Source organism: Tiliqua scincoides, chromosome 3, assembly GCF_035046505.1.
Source record: "Tiliqua scincoides isolate rTilSci1 chromosome 3, rTilSci1.hap2, whole genome shotgun sequence".
Lineage (NCBI taxonomy): Eukaryota > Metazoa > Chordata > Lepidosauria > Squamata > Scincidae > Tiliqua > Tiliqua scincoides.
Genome location: NC_089823.1, coordinates 3,401,751 through 3,423,310, shown reverse-complemented (window position 1 = coordinate 3,423,310; position 21,560 = coordinate 3,401,751). Strand labels below are relative to the sequence as shown.

The 21,560-nt window shown below is 48.0% G+C and overlaps 1 protein-coding gene across 1 annotated transcript in view; it reads left to right on the top strand.

The window, feature by feature from the left end:
- The window catches only part of XRRA1 (X-ray radiation resistance associated 1), a 37,060-nt gene that overhangs the window by 12,278 nt on the left and 3,222 nt on the right, over positions 1-21,560 (top strand). Inside the window, exons 8-17 of the mRNA XM_066619440.1 lie at positions 4,385-4,483; positions 6,116-6,345; positions 7,804-7,838; positions 11,536-11,649; positions 13,114-13,207; positions 13,753-13,871; positions 14,394-14,501; positions 15,420-15,923; positions 16,747-16,912; positions 17,979-18,094. Coding sequence (XP_066475537.1) covers positions 4,385-4,483; positions 6,116-6,345; positions 7,804-7,838; positions 11,536-11,649; positions 13,114-13,207; positions 13,753-13,871; positions 14,394-14,501; positions 15,420-15,923; positions 16,747-16,912; positions 17,979-18,094 — 1,585 coding nt within the window. The remainder of the gene's footprint in view (positions 1-4,384; positions 4,484-6,115; positions 6,346-7,803; positions 7,839-11,535; positions 11,650-13,113; positions 13,208-13,752; positions 13,872-14,393; positions 14,502-15,419; positions 15,924-16,746; positions 16,913-17,978; positions 18,095-21,560) is intronic.

Here is a 21,560-nt window from a genome sequence, read left to right as displayed (position 1 = left end):
CTCTTTTCTAGGCTGAAGAGGCCCAAACGCCGTAGCCTTTCCTCATAAGGACGGTGCCCCAGCCCAGTAATCATCTTAGTCGCTCTCTTTTGCACCTTTTCCATTTCCACTATATCCTTTTTGAGATGTGGCGACCAGAACTGGACACAATACTCCAGTTGTGGCCTTACCGTCGATTTGTACAACAGCATTATAATAATAGCCATTTTGTTCTCAATAACTTTTCTAATGATCCCAAGCCTTCTAATTTTCTAATGATTGGCCTTCTTCACTGCCACCACACACTGGGTCGACACTTTCATCGACCTGTCCACCACCACCCCAAGATCTCTCTCCTGATCTGTCACAGACAGCTCAGAACACATTAGCCTATATGTGCAGTTTTGATTTTTTGCCCCAATGTGCATCTTACACTTAGTGACATTGAAGCGCATCTGCCATTTTGCTGCCCATTCTGCCAGTTTGGAGAGATCCTTCTGGAGCTCCTCACAATCACTTCTGGTCTTCACCACTCAGAAATTTTGGTGTCATCTGCAAACTTAGCCACCTCACTGCTCACTCCTGTCTCCAGGTCATAAGAACATAAGAACAGCCCCACTGGATCAGGCCATAGGCCCATCTAGTCCAGCTTCCTGTATCTCACAGCGGCCCACCAAATGCCCCAGGGAGCACACCAGATAACAAGAGACCTCATCCTGGTGCCCTCCCCTGCATCTGGCATTCTGACATAACCCATTTCTAAAATCAGGAGGTTGCGCATACACATCATGGCTTGTACCCCATAATGGATTTTTCCTCCAGAAACTTGTCCAATCCCCTTTTAATGTATGTATGAAGGTCATGTATGAAGAGGTTGAAAAGCACCGGTCCCAGGACAGATCCTTGGGGCACAATGCTTTTCACCTCTCTCCATTGTGAAAATTGCAAATTGACACCCACTCTCTGTTTCCTGGTCTTCAACGAGGTCTCAATCCAGGAGAGGACCTGCCCTCTAATTCCCTGACTGTGGAGTTTTTTCAGTAGCCTTTGGTGAGGGACCATGTCGAACGCCTTCTGAAAGTCCAGATATATAATGTCCACATGCCTGTTGACCTTTTCAAAGAATTCTAAAAGGTTTGTGAGGCAAGACATACCCTTACAGAAGCCATGCTGATTCTCCCTCAGCAAGGCTTGTTGGTCTATGTGTTTTGAGATTCTATCTTTGATGAGGCATTCCACCATCTTATCCGGTATGGATGTTAGGCTGACCGGCCTATAGTTTCCCGGGTCCCCCCTCTTTCCCTTTTTAAAAATAGGCGTGACATTTGCTATCCTCCAATCTTCTGGCACCGTGGCCGTTTTGAGGGACAAGTTGCATATTTTAGTCAAGAGATCAGCAACTTCATTCTTCAATTCCTTATTGAATAACTCTTGGGTGGATGCCATCAGGGCCCGGTGACTTACTGATCTTTAATTTATCATTGAGGTCTGAAACATCTCTTTTAACCTCTATCTGACTTAATTCCTTGGTCAGGAGGGGCTGTTCGGGCAGCGGTATTTGCCCGAGGTCTTCTGCCATGAAGACAGATGCAAAGAACTCATTTAATTTTTCTGCCATCTCTAAGTTTCCTTTTATCTCCCCTTTCCGTCCCTCACCATCCAGAGGGCCAACCGCTTCTCTGGTGGATTTCCTGCTTCTAACATATTTGAAGAAGCTTTTATTATTCCCCTTAATGTTGCTGGCCATGCGTTCCTCATGGTCTCTCTTGGCCTCCCGTATCACCTTCTTACATTTCTTTTGCCACAATTTATGTTCCTTTTTATTGTCCTCATTAGGGCAAGACTTCCATTTACGGAAGGAAGCTTCCTTGCCCTTTATGGCCTCTCTAACTTGGCTGGTTAACCATGCGGGCACCCTCCTGGACTTAGTGGAGCCCTTCTTCCTTTGCGGTATACACTTCCGCTGGGCCTCTATTACTGTTGTTTTAAGCAGCCTCCATGCATGAGATTGGACTCTTTTTACCTTCCCTTTCAACCTCCTTCTAACCAGCCTCCTCATTTGAGGGAAGTCCGCTCGTCAGAAGTCAAAGGTTTTTGTGAGAGATTTGCCCAGTATTCTTCCCCCGACGTGCATGTCGAAATGGATCGCAGCATGATCACTGTTCCCCAACGGCTCAGTAACACTGATATCTCTAACCAGGTCCTGAGTACCGCACAATATTAAATCCAGAGTCACCTGTCCTCCGGTGGGCTCCATGACTAGCTGCTCTAAGGCACAGTCATTTAGCATGTCAAGGAATCCGGTCTCCTTTTTGTGACCAGAACACAAATTGACCCAGTCGATGTGAGGATAATTGAAATCCCCCATGATTACAACCCTGTCCCTCCTTGTCACCTCCCTGATCTGTTTCCTCATTTCAAGGTCCCCTTCCGGTTTCTGGTCTGGAGGATGACAGGATGCGCCCAGCATTACATCGCTCCACAGGCCTAGTAATTTAACCCACAGAGATTCTGTGGTGGAGTCTGACCTGCGTTCAATCTCTACTTTGCTGGATTCTATCCCTTCTTTAATGTAAATGGCCACTCCACCTCCAACACACCCCTCCCTGTCCCTCCTGTAGAGTTTATAGCCTGGGATTGCGGTATCCCACTGATTCTCTGCATTCCACCAGGTTTCCGTTATGACCACTATGTCAATGTTTTCCCTTGTCACCAAACATTCTAGTTCTGCCATCTTTGCTCAGGCATTTGCATAAATAAGTGACTTCGGGCATTTGCATAAAAGCATTTGTACATGGAATGCTTATTAGCTCCTTTGTCCCTGCATCCTCTCATTGTGCCAAACCGTCTATCACATCCCATCATGCTACCATTCCCAATTTCTTCTCCTACTATGCCATTGTCTTGTTGGCAGACAAGACATTGTCTCATCCCTATAGGATGACTCCTCATCCTATAGGGATGAGGAGTCCCGAACCAGGTGCCCTTCAGCTCCTGTTGGCTTTCCCCCAGGGTTCAGTTTAAAAGCTGCTCTGCCACCTTTTTAATGTTATGCGCCAGCAGTCTTGTTCCATTCTGGTTCAAGTGAAGCCCATCCCTCTTGTACAGGCCCCACTTGTCCCAAAATGTTCCCCAGTGCCTAACGAATCTGAATCCCTCCTCCCTACACCACTGTCTCATCCACGCATTGAGACCCCTGATCTCCGCCTGCCTAGCTGGCCCTGCGCATGGAACAGGTAGCAGTTCTGAGAACGCTACCTTTGAGGGCCCGGCTTTCAGCTTCCTTCCTAATAGCCTAAATTTGGCCTCCAGGACCTCCCGGCTACACTTGCCCACGTCGTTGGTCCCGACATGCACCACAACCGCTACCTCTCCCCCGCACTGTCTACCAGCCTGTCTAGATGAGAAGTGATGTCCGCGACCTTTGCACCAGGCAGGCAAGTCTCCATGTGGTCCTCACATCCGTCACAAACCCCCTCTCTATGTTTCTAATAATCGAATCCCCCACTACAAGAAGCCCCCGAACCCCCTCCCGCCAAGGAGTACCCTGAGTGCGTTTGGATACGGGCCCGTCCCCTGGAGAAGGGATCCCCCCTAGGGGATTGTTTCCCTCCTCTCCAGGATGACGTCCTCCAGCCCCGAGACTTCCCACCCAGGCAGCTGGGGAGCTGCACGCCTGAGGTAGGGACGAAGCCTGATCGTCTCCAGATCATCTCCACACTACACATGATGAATTTATGGAATAGGAAGCACAATCCTAACTTATGCTGGGGCAGGCCAGTGTGTCTGTGCTGTATCCAGCGCAAGCTTGGGACCGACTGTGGCTCAGCCAGGGGCAAGAGGAAACTTTCCCTCTTACCCAGGGAGAGCTGCAGTGGCCCCAATGGATCAGCTTGAATCTGTGCCACTTGACAAGGTGGCACAGATTTGAGCAGAATGGAGCAGCCAGGAGCTGCCCTGCGCTGCCCAGGAACAGGGGCTAGGATCTGGCATAACTGCCAGGTCCTGGCCCGCCTCCTACTCCCTGCCTGCCCGCCCACGCGCCTGCCCACCCACCCCTAGCTCCAAAACGCCTCCCTCCCCCCTCCTCCCCCCTCCTCCCCCCTCCGCCCCTCCCCGACCCCTGCACTGACTAAGCTTGGCCTAAGGCTGGATTTGGCCTCCACAGGCCGGTGCACCTCCAAGCACCCGTTGAATTCAGTGGGACTACAGAATTAAAATGCAGAGGATTTGGTTGCATGTGGTCTGTAGAACACCCAGACTTGCTGTGTTGTGTGTTGTTGAATCTGTGGGTGTTTCTTTCTTTGGCATTGAGTTGTAGTCCCATCCTGTTCCCACGCTGCACCTCACCCTTTCATGTTGCTGTTTCCTATGAGGGAGAGTGACGATTCATTTCAATCCACAGTGAGGGTCACCTGAGGTTCTCGGCTCTGGAAGTCTTACTCTTGGATGACAACTATCTTTCTCACCCAAACATCTTTGTCAGCCTAGCCAACCTCCAAAGGTAAGGAAGGCTGGCCATACTTGTAATAACTGGAAGAAGCCTGCCCAACCTGTCAGAAGTTATTGTACTCCCAATCTGTGTAAGGACACAGGCAGCAGTGCGGGGGAAAAGAGAAGAAAGGCACATGACAGATGTGCGATTGGCAAATCGGATTTGCTGATCAGCTTTCTATGAGAACGCTATCTTTGAGGGCCTGGCTTTGAGTTTTAGTCAGAGTTTTGTCTGGCTGTTCATACATTTCATGAAGGGACAGCCACTTCCCTACTGTGCCTTGAAGCTTTGTGGTGGCATACATAGGCAGGTCTGTTGTCTGAAGGAGCAGTAGGTGGGGGTAGGTTCCTTGTCAATCTCCATTAACTGTGAATAAAACGAGAAATATTTGAGGGCAGCTCTTGTTCTGATCCAGCAAGGCTCTTATGTCCGTATATTCTTGTTCTTTGGCAACAAAGTTCTGCATCAGGGAAGGACTGTAAAGAGCAGAGAAACTGTGCGTCCAGGATGTGTCCATTAGTCAGACTTACAGCCCAGTCTTATCCAGCATAGGCGCAACAGCACCAAAGGGCTAGCACTGCATCCGGTGCTGGATTTGAACAGGCTGGATTTGAACATTCATCCCCTTACTCGAGTAAAGCCCGAGAAGAGAGAGCTTCTGCCAGTATATGGAACCCTGTCCCCAGAGAAGCTTTCCTGCCATCTGTGTAGATCTCTTTTTGCTTTGTGCCAAAGCCTTGGTGATTTGCCCAGGCATTCTGGCACATTGTTTTGTGATAGCTTGCAGTTGTTCTATCTGCTGTAGCTTACTGTTCTTATTTGACTGAATTTCATTCAGATTGTTGTATTATTTTAATCTGTGTGCTTCCCTGGGGGCGTTGTGCTGACGGGCAGCCTCTTACTTCTATTACTTTGCTACAGGGAGAAAGGGAGGATGCCGTGTGGGGCTCTGCTTCCCTTGCCTCCAGAGGCTCTTCAGAGCCCTGCAAAGGCCACATGTGTCAGCCCATGGCCTTTGCAGGGCTCAGAATGACTGTTAGAATGAAAAAAGTGCGTTCTGTGTGTTTTTGTGGCAAAACCAGAAGCGATGTTTTTATGCCTTTTAAAGGTGTTGAGGGCCAGAGAAGCCTCAGTGGTGGGGGTGGGGTGCAGGGGGACATCCCACGTATCCATGGTTTCCTGTATCTGTGGGTGGTTCTAAAACAGAACCCCCGCAGATACCGGGGCACCACTGTATAATGACAAGGTATAGAAACAGCATTAATAGCCTGCCCCCTTCCCTGTTCAGACCAGCAATCTTTCCCTGTTGACTGTGGGGCCACCTTTCCCCATGAGCCACCCCTTCCAGAGATTGCCCCAATTCCTCTCCCTCCCAGTCTCCTGAGCTTTAGGAGATCTCACACTAGACAGAAAAACACAGCTTGCTGTTTGTACCGGCAGCCCATGTTGCCCATTGCATTTAGTGTGACTTCTAAGAGCAACTTTGCCTGGAAAATCTGGCCGCAGATTAGTCCTTTCTGGTCATATCCTTGCTCTTGCCAATGTCATTCTGAGTTTGAAAAATATCTCAGGCCCTGCCTTTGTCTCCGCAGGAGCTAACCAAAAGTCAACCTCCTTGTCACACCCTTGTCTCCTCCGCAGCCTGAAGCAATTAAACCTGGACAAAAACGGAATTAAAGAGGTGCCGTACCTCCATTATGGGAACAACTCTCACTTCTCCATCCATCCTTTATCAGCAAAGTCTGGCATCCGGGAAGGACTGCGCAGCCGGAAGAGTGCAGGAAAGCAGTTCCATCAGAATCGGTCTCCTGGGTTGGATAAGCAGCCAGATTACATCATTCTGCCAAACAGCAAGGATCGGGAAAGGACTGGTGGGTCCTGGCTCTATGCTAATGATGACTGAATGGGTTTATTTGTGCATTGTCATCAATGGGCAAGGTGCCTTATGCAGTAACATCAGCAAGCAACATGTCTCTGCTCCTTGGGAGTTTATAATATCAACAAAGGGAGGCAACGGGACAAGAGACTAAGGGCGCAGTCCTAACCAACTTTCCAACCCTGACATAGCTGTGCCAATGTGGCATGCACTGCATCCTGCAGTGGGGAGGCAGTCAAGGGGGCCTCCTCAAGATAATGGTATGTTTGTTACCTTAACTTGGGGCTGCCTTGCGGCTAGGTCAGTGCTGGAAAGTTGGTTAGGCTTGTGCCCTAAAGCAAGCAAATGTTGATTGTGTCCACTCAGGGTTCGTTGCAGGTGTGGACAAAAACTAAAGGGATAAGCTCAGCTCTGCTGACTCAGGGACTGTGTTCCCAGCTTGCATCTCTCCCTGCTCTAGGGCAGATGAACCACCTCCTCCTTTTACTACAGGGGTGTTAAACATAAGGCCGGGGGCCGAATCCAACCCGCTGAAGGTTTTTATCTGGCCCTCAAGCTATCAGCTGCTGATCTGTGCTGAGGTGGTACCGCTGAAAGGTCGGCCCGCATGATAATTGGGCTCTCCCATATCTTGAAATATGATCAAGATTTGCATATGTTCTCTTCTGTCATTTGCAGCTAATGTGTTCCTAAGTGAGAAAAAACTGCTTATTTCTATTTATGAATTGTTTAATAACATCACTTCCTGCCTAATGACATCACCTCTGACCCGCAGCAGGCATCATGAATGCTATTTGGCCCTCTGTATGAAACGTGTTTAACACCCCTGTTTTACTGCTGCTGCTACTAATAATACAGGTATTTATAGACTGCCATTCTTGGTCATCAGATTTCTCCTTGGTTTACATGGGCAGGCTGTTCTAAACCCCCGTAGGGATTTTTACAATCAAAGAAAGGTTCTGTCTTTCAAGAACCGCACAACATTTCAGATGGATCTTTTCTGGTCTAGTATGACTTCTGGTCTCCAGTTGCCTCCCACGCAGGCGGACAAGCAGCTCAAGACGCTTCTTCTCTCACACCAAAGAGCAGGTGGAATAACTCAGTTTGGCTTGTCAGCTGCTTCAAGGTCTTGCCATTCACGGGGCCGGTGGCCTCGAACTGGTGACCCTTGGATGTTATCTTCAGGCAAACGGAGGCTCTACCCTCTAGACCAGACCTCCTGCCTGGATGCCATCCTCCTACTAGGATGCCATTTAAGCACAGCAACAACTTGGAATACCCTACCTTTGTCCCCTGCCTGCACTACTAGAGATCTGAGGCTGAAGATGGGGGCTGGGGAAAAGAATATTTTGAGTTAAGGTTGATGGACCGAACAGGTTCAGCCTTGCTGGTGTTTGAGGTTGCTTGCTTGTTGTCATCCATATTTAAAAAAAAATCTTTCTTTTTAAAACAGAGATTATCTTTCCATCCCCTGATCCAATTACACAGGTAAGAAAAATCATAAATAAGATTTTCTTCCTTTCAGATCATCCCCATCAGCTGATCTTTCACTGGCAGCCCACTTAGCTGACAGCATTGTTACCAAAAAGGCTGTTTTGTTTAGGGGAATTATTTATATTAGCCTTCTGGAAACTTTTGGGACCATAGGCTGGTTACAAGACAGCATAGAGCAAAGAAATCCCTTGTTTAGCTTAATGAGGAAATTGGGAGGAAGGTAACTTTCAATCAAATAATTATATTTTTATTGCAAAAACATACAAAGGTAACATAATACACATGGAGAATCGATAAGTATATATTTACCTGTCGGGGGGGGGGGCAGTTGGAGGAAGAGTCCCGCAGGACCACTCTCGCATGAGAGCAATCAGAGAGAGACCGCATGTGCTCTGAGTTCTCTCTTAAGAGTTGTCTTTGACCTGGAAGTCAATTCAAACTGACCGGAAGTATCCCAGAGCTGTGGGCATGCTCAGTAACACTTGGAATATGTAAAGAAAAGGTGGAAGGGTCCAGAACTTTGTTATCAGCAAAGCTTGGCTCTGGGGGAGGGAGGCAATTTGCATAAGGTGCTTAAGAGTGTTAAAGCTACAACAAAAGAACAATAGACTTCCTCCTCCATAGGTGCATGCTTGTTTTGCATAATCAGGAGACACAGTGATTAGGTTATACATTGACCTGCAAGGAATTGGGGGTTTGTGTAATTCATGTGTTTGTAGCTTGGCCATGGCCCTTAGAAACATGTGCTGGGGGAGGAGTGGCCTGCTTGCTTGGTCTGTATAGTCCAAAATACATAACTAGATATAAAAACACAACTTGGAAGGGAAAAAGGGGATTTTCACATAACAGCATAATCCTTGTTACCTTGCACAACCCCACTGAAATGAAGCCTCTCTGCTGCCCTCTACTCACCTTACCCTAGCTGTGTAGATCCCTGGCCTTGTTATCCCACTGAGCATCTAGTTTGACCCTGATCCATGAAAACATATTCTTTTGCTAAAGTGGCTGTGGAGGCAGGGATGTCAGTTTTGGGTCTTCATCCTGGGAAGTGGGAGTTAAGAACATAAGAACAGCCCCACTGGATCAGGCCATAGGCCCATCTAGTCCAGCTTCCTGTATCTCACAGCGGCCCCACCAAATGCCCCAGGGAGCACACCAGATAACAAGAGACCTGCGTCCTGGTGCCCTCCCTTGCATCTGACATAGCCCATTTCTAAAATCAGGAGGCTGTGCATGCACATCATGGCTTGTAACCCCTAATGGATTTTTCCTCCAGAAACTTGTCCAATCCCCTTTTAAAGGCATCCAGGCCAGGTGCAGTCACCACATCCTGTGGCAAGGAGTTCCACAGACCAACCACACGCTGAGTAAAGAAATATTTTCTTTTGTCTAACTCTTCCAACACTCAATTTTAGAGGATGTCCCCTGGTTCTGGTGTTATGTGAGAGTGTAAAGAGCATCTCTCTATTCACTTTATCCTTCCCATGCATAATTTTGTATGTCTCAATCAACGTCCCCTCAGACGTTTCTTTTCTAGGCTGAAGAGGCCCAAATTCCGTAGCCTTTCCTCATAAGGAAGGTGCCCCAGCCTAGTAATCATCTTAGTCGCTCTCTTTTGCACCTTTTCCATTCCCACTATATCCTTTTTGAGATGTGGCAACCAGAACTGGACACTATACTCCAGGTGTGGCCTTACCATCAATTTGTATAACGGCATTATAATATTAGCCGTTTTGTTCTCAATACCTTTTCTAATGATCCCAAGCATAGAATTGGTGTTCTTTACTGCCGCCGCACACTGGGTCGACACTTTCATCAACCTGTCCACCACCACCCCAAGATCTCTCTCCTGATCTGTCACAGACAGCTCAGAACCCATTAGCCTATATGTGCAGTTTTGATTTTTTGCCCCAATCTGCATGACTTTATGCATACTGACATTGAAACGCATCTGCCATTTTGCTGCCCATTCCACCAGTTTGGAGAGATCCTTCTGGAGCTCCTCACAATCACTTCTGGTCTTCACCACTTGGAAAAGTTTGGTGTCATCTGCAAACTTAGCTACCTCACTGCTCAACCCTGTTTCCAGGACATTTATGAAGAGGTTGAAGAGCACCAGTCCCAGGACAGATCCTTGGGGCACACCGCTTTTCACCTCTCTTCATTGTGAAAATTGCCCATTCTCTGCTTCCTGGCCTCCAACCATATCTCAGTCCAGGAGAGGACCTGCCCTCTAATTCCCTGACTGTGGAGTTTTTTCAGTAGCCTTTGGTGAGGGACTGTGTCGAATGCCTTCTGAAATTCCAGATATATAATGTCCATGGGATCTCCCGCATCCACATGTCTGTTGACCTTTTCAAAGAATTCTATAAGGTTTGTGAGGCAAGACTTACCCTTACAGAAGCCATGCTGATTCTCCCTCAGCAAGGCCTGTTTGTCATATTGATCTTTAATTAATTTATCAACATCTTATAAACATTTATAAACATCTTCTCTTTTAACCCCTATCCGACTTAATTCCTCGGTCAGGAGGGGCCATTCGGGCAGCGGTATCTGCCCGAGGTCTTCTGCTGTGAAGAGAGATGCAAATAACTCATTCAATTTCTCTGCCAACTCTCTCCTTTTATTTCCCCTTTCCCTCCCTCACCATCCAGAGGGCCAACTGCTTCGCTGGCGGGTTTCCTGCTTCTAACATATTTGAAGAAGCTTTTATTATTCCCCTTAATGTTGCTGGCCATGCGTTCCTCATAGTCTCTCTTGGCCTCCCGTATCACCTTCTTACATTTTTTTGCCGCTGTTTATGTTCTTTTTGTTCTCCTCATTAGGGCAAGACTTCCATTTGCGGAAGGAAGCTTCCTTGCCCTTCACAGCCTCTCTAACTTGGCTGGTTAGCCATGCGGGCACCCTCCTGGATTTAGTGGAACCCTTCTTTCTTTGCGGTATACACCTCTGCTGGGCCTTTATTACTGTTGTTTTAAGCAGCCTCCATGCACTCTGGAGAGATTGGACTCTTTTTACCCTCCCTTTCAACCTCCTTCTAACCAGCCTTCTCATCTGAGGGAAGTCCGCTCGTCGGAAGTCAAGGGTTTTTGTGAGAGATTTGCCCGGTAGTTGCAGCATGATGACTGTTCCCCAATGGCTCAATAACATTCTCTAACCAGGTCCTGAGTACCGCACAATATTAAATCCAGAGTCACCTGTCCTCTGGTTCTAATGATTTCCATTACTCAGATTCCCTCTAAGCTGCTCTGGGGAAAAATACTTGCATTTTAGTGCAAGAGGATCCCAGGGTGGAGTTCTCAGCTCACCAACACCGAATCTTGAGAGCCAGTTCAGCTGTTCTAGAAATAAAATATGTGTCCTTGTAAGGACTGTCCCACTTAAGAATGCAAGTGGAGGGGTCACATGTTCCAAGGCCCCCTCTCTCTATGCAGAAACCAGCTACGTAGCAAGCTACCATACCAGAGAGAAGAGTTCCAGGCTTCTCTTCCAGACGTGCTGAGTTTCCATGGGTAGGGGCAACATTCAGTCTCCTGCCTGCGGTCTGAAGGAGGACAGGCCTAGGTCTGTGTGACACCTGCTCATCTAGAGGTTGTAATGGCACAAATAATGAGAGCTAAAATGTCTTTTGAAAACAAAATGAAAAATGCGGTGATTTCCATTTTTCTCTTCTTCTGTCACTTCCTTTCAGGAAAATTCTCCTTCTCCCAGTGTTGCATTGCATTGCAAAATGTCTACTAGTTTCAACCAAGAATTCATTCTTCCCTTGCCAGAGCTGAGGTTTCTTAGCCTGGCCAACAACCAGGTGATTGGATCCTATATTTTTTCCTTTGCTACTGTCCATGCTTGCTTTTGGGTGTGGGATATCTAGAGATAACTATAACCTTGCCATATTGCAGACAATTTATCTCCAATGAAATACATTGCATTACTGCTCTGGCTAGGGGTGCATGCATAGACATACACTAATAAGGAAAAAGAAAAAGCAGCCTTGGGTGTTCTTAAGTAGCTGCTGTAGCCATCCTGATCCAGCAACTGAGAACCTTGTCAAGATCTTGTCCATAGCACCAACCAGCTCTTGGGGAGGGGGGGAGAGTAGGGGACTGGATCTTGTTCCTACCCCTCAAGCTCCTGATCAGCACTATTTTGAATGATTTGACGAGGCTGTGCAAGTGTATAGCAAATGGAACAAATGTTGTTTTTGTGGACTGTATCTTACCAAATCACAGGGTAACTGTGATAACCAGACCCCCTTAGTTGGCAACCTTCAGTCTCGAAAGACTCTGGTATTGCGCTCTGAATGGTGGTTCTGGCACAGCGTCTAGTGTGGCTGGAAAGGCCGATTTGGGAGTGACAATCCCTTCCACACTGGGAGCAAGTGCAGTCTGTCCCTGGTCTGTCTCCCTGGCTATGGGCCTTCCTTCTTTGCCTCTTTGCCTCAGTCTGTTGGGCAAGTGCCTCTTCAAACTGGGAGAGGCCATGCTGCACGGCCTGCCTCCAAGTGGGCCGCTCAGAGGCCAGGGTTTCCCACCTGTTGAGGTCCACTCCTAAGCCTTCAGATCCCTCTTGCAGATGTCCTTGTATCGCAGCTGTGGTTGTCACCTCGAGTCCTAGTTCTTGGGCCAGGCTAGACATAATGTGGGAGTTCCATATGAGAACACCAGAAGTCTGTTCCTTTTTCAATTATTAGGAGGTGCTGGGGTGGTGGGGTAGGGCAAGTTAGATCAGGACCACAGCCTGGTGGAGAAGCATTTAGCTATTTGCCTCCCAGGCATTGATCTGATCCAAACTGCCAACCTCCCCTGAAGCTGCTAGTAGTAGCAGAGTGGAAAAGTTACAGCCACACTTGGTAATGCACGTAATAGCTGCTTTGGAGGTGGTGGTGTGTGACTTAAAACAGGGACATGGCCTGGGAGCAAAAGGTTGCCCTCCTTTCCCTTTGCCTTGGGGCCCTGATCCAGGTCTCTCCCCCCCCCCCCCTTACTGCTTTTTGAAAAGTAAAAGAAGCTGGGACATCCAGTCCTAATGATCAATGTGTGTCTTGACTGCACCACTTCAGACTGCAGGTGTGGGCTTCTGCACACAAAACATTTCCTGCACATCAAAAAGCTAAGGTATTGGGAAAGGCTAGGCTAGAACTCTTCTCCCTGACATGCTGGTTTTTCTGTGTGCAGGAATCTTTTTGTGTGTGTGAAGTGAGGCCCCACCCCCACTTAGGCTCAGCGCTCTAAGTCTGAAACCTGAATACCCAACTGTTTCTGATTTGCAGATTGAACACGAAGAGGACTTGCTGGCAGTGGCTCTCTTCCCATCTCTGACTGAGCTGACGTTCCACGGCAACCCCTTCACCATCTCACGGAGCGGTAGATTCTTCCTGCTAGAAATGCTACAGATCTTACTAGGCAGTCGTAAGGTGGAAGGCACAGAAGCCTCATGCTTGGTGGTTCATTTCCTGAGAAATCAGGAAGTCCTGGGCAACTCCTGCAGGCTCAGGTCCTTCTGGAAGAGAGAAGAATGCAGGACGCTTGTTATGTGGACTTGGTCCAAATCTGTTTATTTGCATGGAAAGAAATGGTAGGGGAAAAAAACCACAGCCATGCCCAACAGAGTTAGACGCATGATGCTACCCTGTGATGTTACCCCTTCACAATGCAGGGGGTGGGAGTTGCATGTTTGAATGCTCTCCTGTGTGTAAGCCCCTCCTCCCCACTTTGTACATGTAGAAAAATGATTCCAGGTGATATGAACACATCACTCTGCTGTGGGAGGGTGATTCTTCAAGAGTGGAATGGAGGAGTGCTGCGTTCAGCTCCTTGCCTGCAAAAGCAGGAGAAATTCTGTAAATCAAGCCAAAGCATGCAGGAAGATCAGGTGATTGCTTCAAAGGAAATCTCCCTCCCTTCTGCAGGTGATCCACCTTTGCTCAGCAGTTTCCTTCAGAACAAACTTGGGATTACGTTGGTGAGGAAGAAAATTTGTAAACTGGAGAAACCACGAATCTTTATTCCTGTCAAGGCCAACCGAAAGGTATTCAGTGTTTATCTTTTTGGTTCATTATATTATCACTCTGCTTTTCAGCCAAGATTGGCTGCCAGAGGGGCTTACAACTGAAAGCTGCACAAAAGCACAATATAATGAAGGAGGGGTCTGTGGAACAGGATGTGGTGATGGCACCTGAAAGCCTGGATGCCTTTAAAAGGGGATTGGATGGATTGACATCCATCACAGGTTACAAGCCATGATGGGTGTGTCCAACCTCCTGGCTTTAGAAGTAGGCTGTCTCTGAATGCCAGATGCAAGGGAGTGGCGACAAGATGCAGGGATCTTGTTGTCTTGGGTGCTCCCAGAAGCATCTGGCAGGCCACTGTGAGATGCTGAAAGCTGATGGGCCTTTGGCTTGATCCAACAGGGCTGTTCTTATGTACTTACAAGGGTTCTGATTGGCGAGGGGATGGAACTGGAACCCCACAGTTGATCAGTATAATTGCTAGGATCTGTACCCAAAGACTGAGCTGGCATTGCACAGTCATTCTTTTACATCTGTTTCAGGTGAAATCACAGCTGCCCAAGATCCAAAAGCGTCCGCTAATGTTAGAACCTCCTCAGGAGGCCACTTTCTGGGAACTGTGGACTGGCGCTGAAGTGGATCCTGATAATGTAATGAATCTAGATGAGTCTGAGCCTCTTCCACCGATTGGAACATTCTCAGCAGAGGAAATAGACAGCGCAGACTCTAGAACAGAGCCTCCTGAAGAGGCTGAGTTCACACCTGTTTCTGCAGTTGCTTCCAATTCTTTAGAGGAAGTGCTTGGAACAGTGCCTGCAGCCCAACCTTCCCTGGATCAGATACTGGCTGCCTCTGGCCCTGTTGCCCAGACCTCAATGGAACAGATTCTGTCTGCGGCAGAGTCTCTTTCAATAAGCAGACCATTTGTAGCAGAACAGACTCAGTTGGGTCTTGCAGTACCAGCTGGGTCACTTTCAGCTGAAGACCTGTCCAAGCCTCTTGCCCAAGAAGAGAACCTGTCTGAATCTGGGCCTCCAAGTGGAATAGCTGCAGCAGAACAGGATCTTTCTGAGCATGGCTCACTTCTCAGATTGCCTTCAGCAGAACAGGATCAGGTGGAACCTGCTCCACCACCCAACTCACCTTTACCAGAGCAGGGTCTAGAGGAACCAGTCTCAGCAGCTGGGCTACCTGCAGCTGGGCTACCTTCTGTCAGCTCTCCAGCAGAGCAAGATCGTCTGCAGCTGTCTCAATCACTCAGCAAGCCTTTGCAAAAACAGGATCTTTCACACTCTGAACAATCGTCTAACTCACCTCCTAGAGAGGAGCAGCTTCTCTCTGAGACTTTATCAGCTGATCCTCTTCTAGATGCACCAGATCAACGGGAACTAGCCCTGCTACCCAGTTTGCCTTCACAAGCCGAGGGTCATATAGAACCTATGTTTCCAGCTAGGTCACTCACAGAGGAACAGGATCTGCCTCAGATTCTTCCATGCGACAGGTTGCCTTCAGCAGAACCAGATCAGTTGGAATCTGTTCCATTGCCCAGCTCATCTTTACAAGAACAGGATCTACCAGAGCCTGTTCCACCAACCAGATTGCCTGCTGGGGAACAGAACGAGGCTGAATGTCTTCTAACAGCACCTCAACAGAATCTGTTTGGGACTTCTCCACTATCCGAGCCACCTCCAGAGGAACAAGATTCATTGAGACCTGTTCCACCTTCCACCTCAACATGTCAAGAACCAAAACCACCAGAACATGAACCACTCATCAGTTCATCTTCAGTGCCACGGGAGTCTTCCTATCCTCGTTCACCAGCCAGCGCATCTCCCATGAGTCAAAGTGTGGAGAGCTCTGAGCCATTGGCCACGTTCACTGCATCAGGAAAAACTTCCGGAAAGCTACTACGCCTCCACTCATCTTCTAGAGACCTTTATCTGCTTCTTAGCCAGGCCGGTCAATCTCTGTTGGAAGCATCTGAGGAATGTTCCAGTGATGTTGAGCTGTTTAGCAGCAGCAGCGAAGAGTCCCTGGAGAGCAGGAAATCAGAATCCTTTTTCATGACACAGGTGTGCAAAGTGTTCCACAATTAAGCCTTCTGGAAGCAGCTCATTCTGCAGAAAGGTCACTTTGGGGAGGTTGGGAGTCCAGGTTCCTCCATCCTCACTCCATTGTTAAGTGAATTGCCTGGAAGTCATTTTGTCACAGCCGCCACTTCCTCCTCACACTTCTCTTGTCTCTGGGCTGGCAGCTGGAATGCTGGTTCTCCTAAATGCAGGATTTGGCCTCAGGTCTCTGGTTGCTGGTTTATTCTTGTTGTTATCTTGCATTTGGTATCTCTCTCTTCTTCTAGAGAGGATAACACACATTTTTATCCTCAGAACAGCCCAGTAACGTGTGTGTGTGTGTGCGTGTTTGTGAGTGAGTGAGTGAGTGAGTGAGTGAGTGAGTGAGTGAGTGAGTGGGTGGGTGGGGGGCCCAAATCCACACAGGTTGCTTTATGACTGAGCAGGGATTTGAACCTACACCCTCCTGACCCTAGTGCATGCCAACTGCCTAACAGTCTTAAATGACTGCATAGTTGCAAAGGTGTAAATGTCAGCTGTTAGAATCTGGTGCCAGCCCCCTGTTCCCCAACTGCCATATCAATGGATAACAATCTGAGGTAAGAAGTCCAGAGAAGAAACCAGAGAGCTCTTTCTAATGATATGTTTGGAGATTTCTGTGCCACCTTGCCCAGGTAAACAAAATCTGACACTCTTTCTCCCCTGAAGACCTTTGTTATCCTACAAGTAAAGTCCAGTTCTTGGGATGGCTGTAGGTGAACGGATGCTGTTTGCAGAGTGTGGGTTTTTGGTGAATGCATATCCGGTTTCCTTGTTGGGTTCAAAGGTGGTGGAACCCTCCAGTTCCCAGTTCAGAAAGGAGACAACCACACTACAGCAGCCAAGCGAAGTGAAAATAGTGGAACCCCAGCAAGTGCCCGAAAAATACAAGGGTTATGAAGAGCTGCTTGATAGTCACACAGACAAAGACCCGGATTTCATTGAACCTGTGGGTGAGTTGATCCTTTGTTATTGCCAATTTTGTGTGTGGACTTTGGGCTATCCCAGCAGGTTAGGAGAAGTAGGTGGGGCTGCTTTGGGAGGCTGGATCTGGAGGAGAGCCCTCTTGGCTTTCCCTGTCATGTATGTAGCCTACAGTCACCTCCTCCTAAACACACAGCTCCGCCTGGGTGTGTTGATGTTGATGTTCAGCCTGTTCCTTGCACCATTCAGAGATGCAGCAGAAACACCAGCAAACAGCCACTAGGAGAGATACAGTGCTAGGGTGAAGAGGGACACCTCTGCTCTCCCTCTGGTCAATCTAAGAGGAGCACTACTTGAAAATGGAGCCTTTTTGCCCAGCTCGTAGCGTACATCAGTTTTATCAATTGTTTGTACCCCTACTGCTTGCCTGCCTACTTTTAAACAGAGAACCACTGAACTCTGGGAGACAGGTCCTTCGCAGACGGCCCTGCACCCAGCCTGATTCTTTTCAAATGGAGATGGTGGCAGTTAATATCAACCAATTTCCCCGCACCCACCATTTCCACTGCTGGCCCAGTGAATCAGAGAACAGGGTGGTGACTGCTAACCCTTAGATCTGCCTCCCCTTGGTCAGCCTCCAGCTTCCTTAACCAGGACTTTTTTTCCCCAAGCGGCTTGCAAAAGCAGCACTGGTTTGGTTCACATGATTGTGTACATGCTTGCTTTCTCTTGCACTCTCTCACACAAACACAAATAGATTTGTAAAAATCCCACGAAGTAGAAAATGAGAAGTTGGGGGGCAGGGTGCATGCCTCGCGCAATCTTCTCTGTTACCTGCTGCTTCTTTGAGTGGGAATCCTTCTTTGTGAGAGAGCATGTATGTCCCCCCTCCTGCTGCCTGAACTGGTTTCTCACCTACAGGAGAGTAGAGTCAGCTGCAGAATTGTTGCTTGTCACTATAGGCTGCAGTGCATGGCTACTGTGATGAGTTGTGTGCAATGCAGCTCTCAAAACCATCTTTGAGGAGACACAAACAGGTGTCACCGCAGGCAGCTCTCCCTTCATCCCACCCTTCCGCTTTTTATTTCAACAAAGGGATACAGCAGAATGTCAAAGCTCTGAAGAAGGCCCTCCAGTATCCGCTTGTGTATCGTGACTCCAAGGCCAGGCTAGACAGCCTGCAGAAGCGGTTCATACCTGTGGAAAAGAAGGTACGTGGGCCCAGAGGAGTTCTGGTTCTAGACCAGGGGCCTCCAAACCCCAGCCCGGGGGCCAGATGTGGCCTGTGACAAGCTTCTACCCAGCCCATAGCAAGCCTCTGGTCCCCTGCAAACCTCTGGCCTGCACAACCGAATGTGACCAGAGCTGTGCTTGTTTCATCTGGAGACTGTTCTGAGGGCCGGGGAGGACTTGTGCCTCCCTTCAGAATGTTGTCTAAAAGCATCACTTCCTGGTTTTCCTGAAAAACCAGAAGTGATGTTTTGGGGCCATCTGAAAGCCTTAGGCTTTCTAATGTATTTATTAAAATTTTATATTTAAAATTTATTTATTTTTCTGGCCAGGGACGTGTAGTGGGTGATCCAGGGACGTGTGGTGGGTGGGGAGGCAGGTGAGGCAGAGCCTCTCTGCCAGAGTCTTTTGAAAAGTGCCACCACTGTGGAAGGTGTGCAAGTGGGTTGTGTGCGCTTGCACACCTCCCATGGCGGCGGTGCTTTTTGAAGGACTCTGGCAGGGAGGCTCTGCTTCACCTGCCTGCCCACCCACCACATGTCCATGCTCTGACCCTTCCCTCTCACATATATTTAGTGTGTCATCAAATCACAAAGATGCAGGAACCTGCCCCAACTCCTTGGCCTTGGGTGTCTCTTGCCAGGAGTCCTGCAACCTCCAACTGGCTGGTCCTTTACTGGCTTGTCTCCTTAACTCCATTTGAGCTGTTAAGGTCCGCTCTGCTGCTGAGGTCATTCTTCTTGCTCGTCACACTGACCGTCTCCTGCCTTTCCTTGGATCCCTTTGCCAGCTTCCTGTCAATTTGCAGTGCAAGCTCTTTGTCCTGACTTCCATGGCTTCCATTCCTGTTTGCCTCCACCTATCCTGTGCCTTTTCTGCTATCTCACCTTTGCTCCTCCAGCTCCCCTGCCCTCAACTTATAAAACTGAGTCTTGAGAGAGTTAGGACAGACAGAAGAAAATATTTCTTTACTTAATGTGTAGTTAGTCTGTGAAACCCCTTGCCACAGAATGTGGTGATGGCATCTGGTCTAGATGCCTTGGGGATTGGACAAATTTTTGGAGGAAAAGTCCATCACAGATTACAAGCCTTGATGGGTATATGCAATCTCCTGATCCTAGAAGTGGGTCACCTCAGAATGCCAGATGCAAGGGATGGCACCAGGATGCAGGTTTCTTGTTGTCTTGTGTGCTCCCTGGGTCATTTGGTGGGCCACTGTGAGATACAGGAAGCTGGATTAGATGGGCCTGTGGTCTGATCCTGTGGGGCTGTTCTTATGTTCTTAATTATCCAAAGGGTCTCTTGTTCCCAGGGGAGCTGTGTGGAGCAATTATTTAAGGCACAATGAAACAGCTTCCTGCTATGGAATCATTTAACTTTATGTGTGCATATAAAGGGATTATGTTAAAGGAAAGAACAAAAACGAATTCAACAAAATCCTCTCCCTCCCACTAGCACACTGCCTCCCTCCAATGATTCCATCCTTTCTCTCCTGCTGCTCCTTGCACTTGACATGCCTCTGACCCCCTGCAGCAGGCTCTCTCCAGCACTTCCTTCAAATTCCTTCCTAAGAGGCACCTTTTCCCTGAAGACCTCAGCACCCTGCAGCAACTAAGGCTCAGTCTATACAAGGGAAACAGGGGAAGCTGTGTCCCACTTCCAACTGCTGCCTCCACCTCCGGCTGCCCCATTGTCCCCCTTGTGTCTGTATCTAGAATAGGTAGTAAGTCCTCAGGCAAGGGCCTGCCTTTTTCTCTTTGTGTAAAGGGCTTTGAGACATTGATTGTATTACTGAAATAAATGAGAGGAATGCTGAGGGTTGCTGTCAGCACAGTGAAGATGTTAAGGCCACTAACATCTTCACTGCCAGCCTTTGTTTATGGAGAATGCCAAGGGTTTACCCATTTACTGCATGGGATTGCTCCATTCCACCCTCCTTCTGCATCTTCAGCAAATTATATTGGTTATTGTTACCTAGTTATATACATTATTTCAGTAAGTGGTGACCTATTGCAAAGTGCAGGCTTACACAGTTATTTTGGGACAAATCCAAAGGCACTCCCAAGACCTCTTATTCCACAGGGTGCTTTTTTCCACGTCTGGCTTCCAGTGCTGTCAGAGTGTTAAATTCTTTTTGAAAGTGTTTAGCCTCCTGGTGGGGCCATGTCTGTGCTGCCCTTACTTCACGTTGGAGTGATATAATATGCAACATGCAGTCAGTTAATTGGTTAATCAATGCCAGGTGTCAGATAAATTAAAAAATTTCATCTGTTTAATGAATGCAACAGATTTTTTTAATTGAATTGTTTTTAATGTAACAGCCTCTTCCATGAACTGAGGACAGCAGATGTCCCCTTTTGTGCTCAGGCATGGACTGTTCTGAGGCTACATCTCCTCGAGTATGTACAGTCACAAGCCAGAGGATGTGCCTTTTTCACATGCTAGTTCTTGCAGCTTTAACTGATCTGAGCGTCCCGCTTGGAGGCAGGCTGTGCAGCATGGCCTTTCCCAGTTTGGAGAGACACTTGGCCAACAGACTGAGGCAAAGAGGCAAAGAAGGAAGGCCCATAGCCAGGGAAACAGACCAGGGCCAGACTACACTTGCTCCCAGTATGGAAGGGATTGTCACTCCCAAATTGGCCTTTTCAGCTACACTAGACGCTGTGCCAGAACCACCATTCAGAGCGCGATACCATAGTCTTTCAAGACTGAAGGATGCCAATGGAATTGATTAAAATTGATAACATTAATCAACTACGATTTTGCAATTGTGCAACAGCCTTAGCAACTAAAAAGTTTGCAAAAATGCTGTCATGTTGCCTTATCAATCCTTCTTGTAAGAGCACAAGGAGTCTTGCTGGCTCAGACCCAGTACTTTGTCTGGTATCCTGTTTCCCAGTGGCCAATCAGGTGTCCAAAGTAGGGCACAAAGGAGGCAGCCCTCCCCTGCTAGTACTCCCCAGCACCTGATGTTCCATATCATGATTCTCTTTTCAAAGCATCAAAAGGCCTATTGTGGAAATCATTGGGGGGTGGGTAAATTTGGCATAAACAGCAGAGGGGGAAGTATTAATTTCATGAGCACTGTGCTGTTCTATCATATTACAGAAATGGAAAAGGTGCAAAAGAGAGCGACTAAGATGATTACGGGGCTGGGGCACCTTCCTTATGAGGAAAGGCTACGGCGTTTGGGCCTCTTCAGCCTAGAAAAGAGGTGCCTGATGGGGGACATGATTGAGACATACAAAATTATGCATGAGATGGATAAAGAGATGCTCTTTACACTCTCACATAACACCAGAACCAGGGGACATCCACTAAAATTGAGTGTTCGGTTAGGACAAAAGAAAATATTTCTTTACTCAGCATGTGGTTGGTCTGTGGAACTCCTTGCCACAGGATGTGGTAACGGCATCTGGCCTGGATGCCTTTAAAAGGGGATTGGAC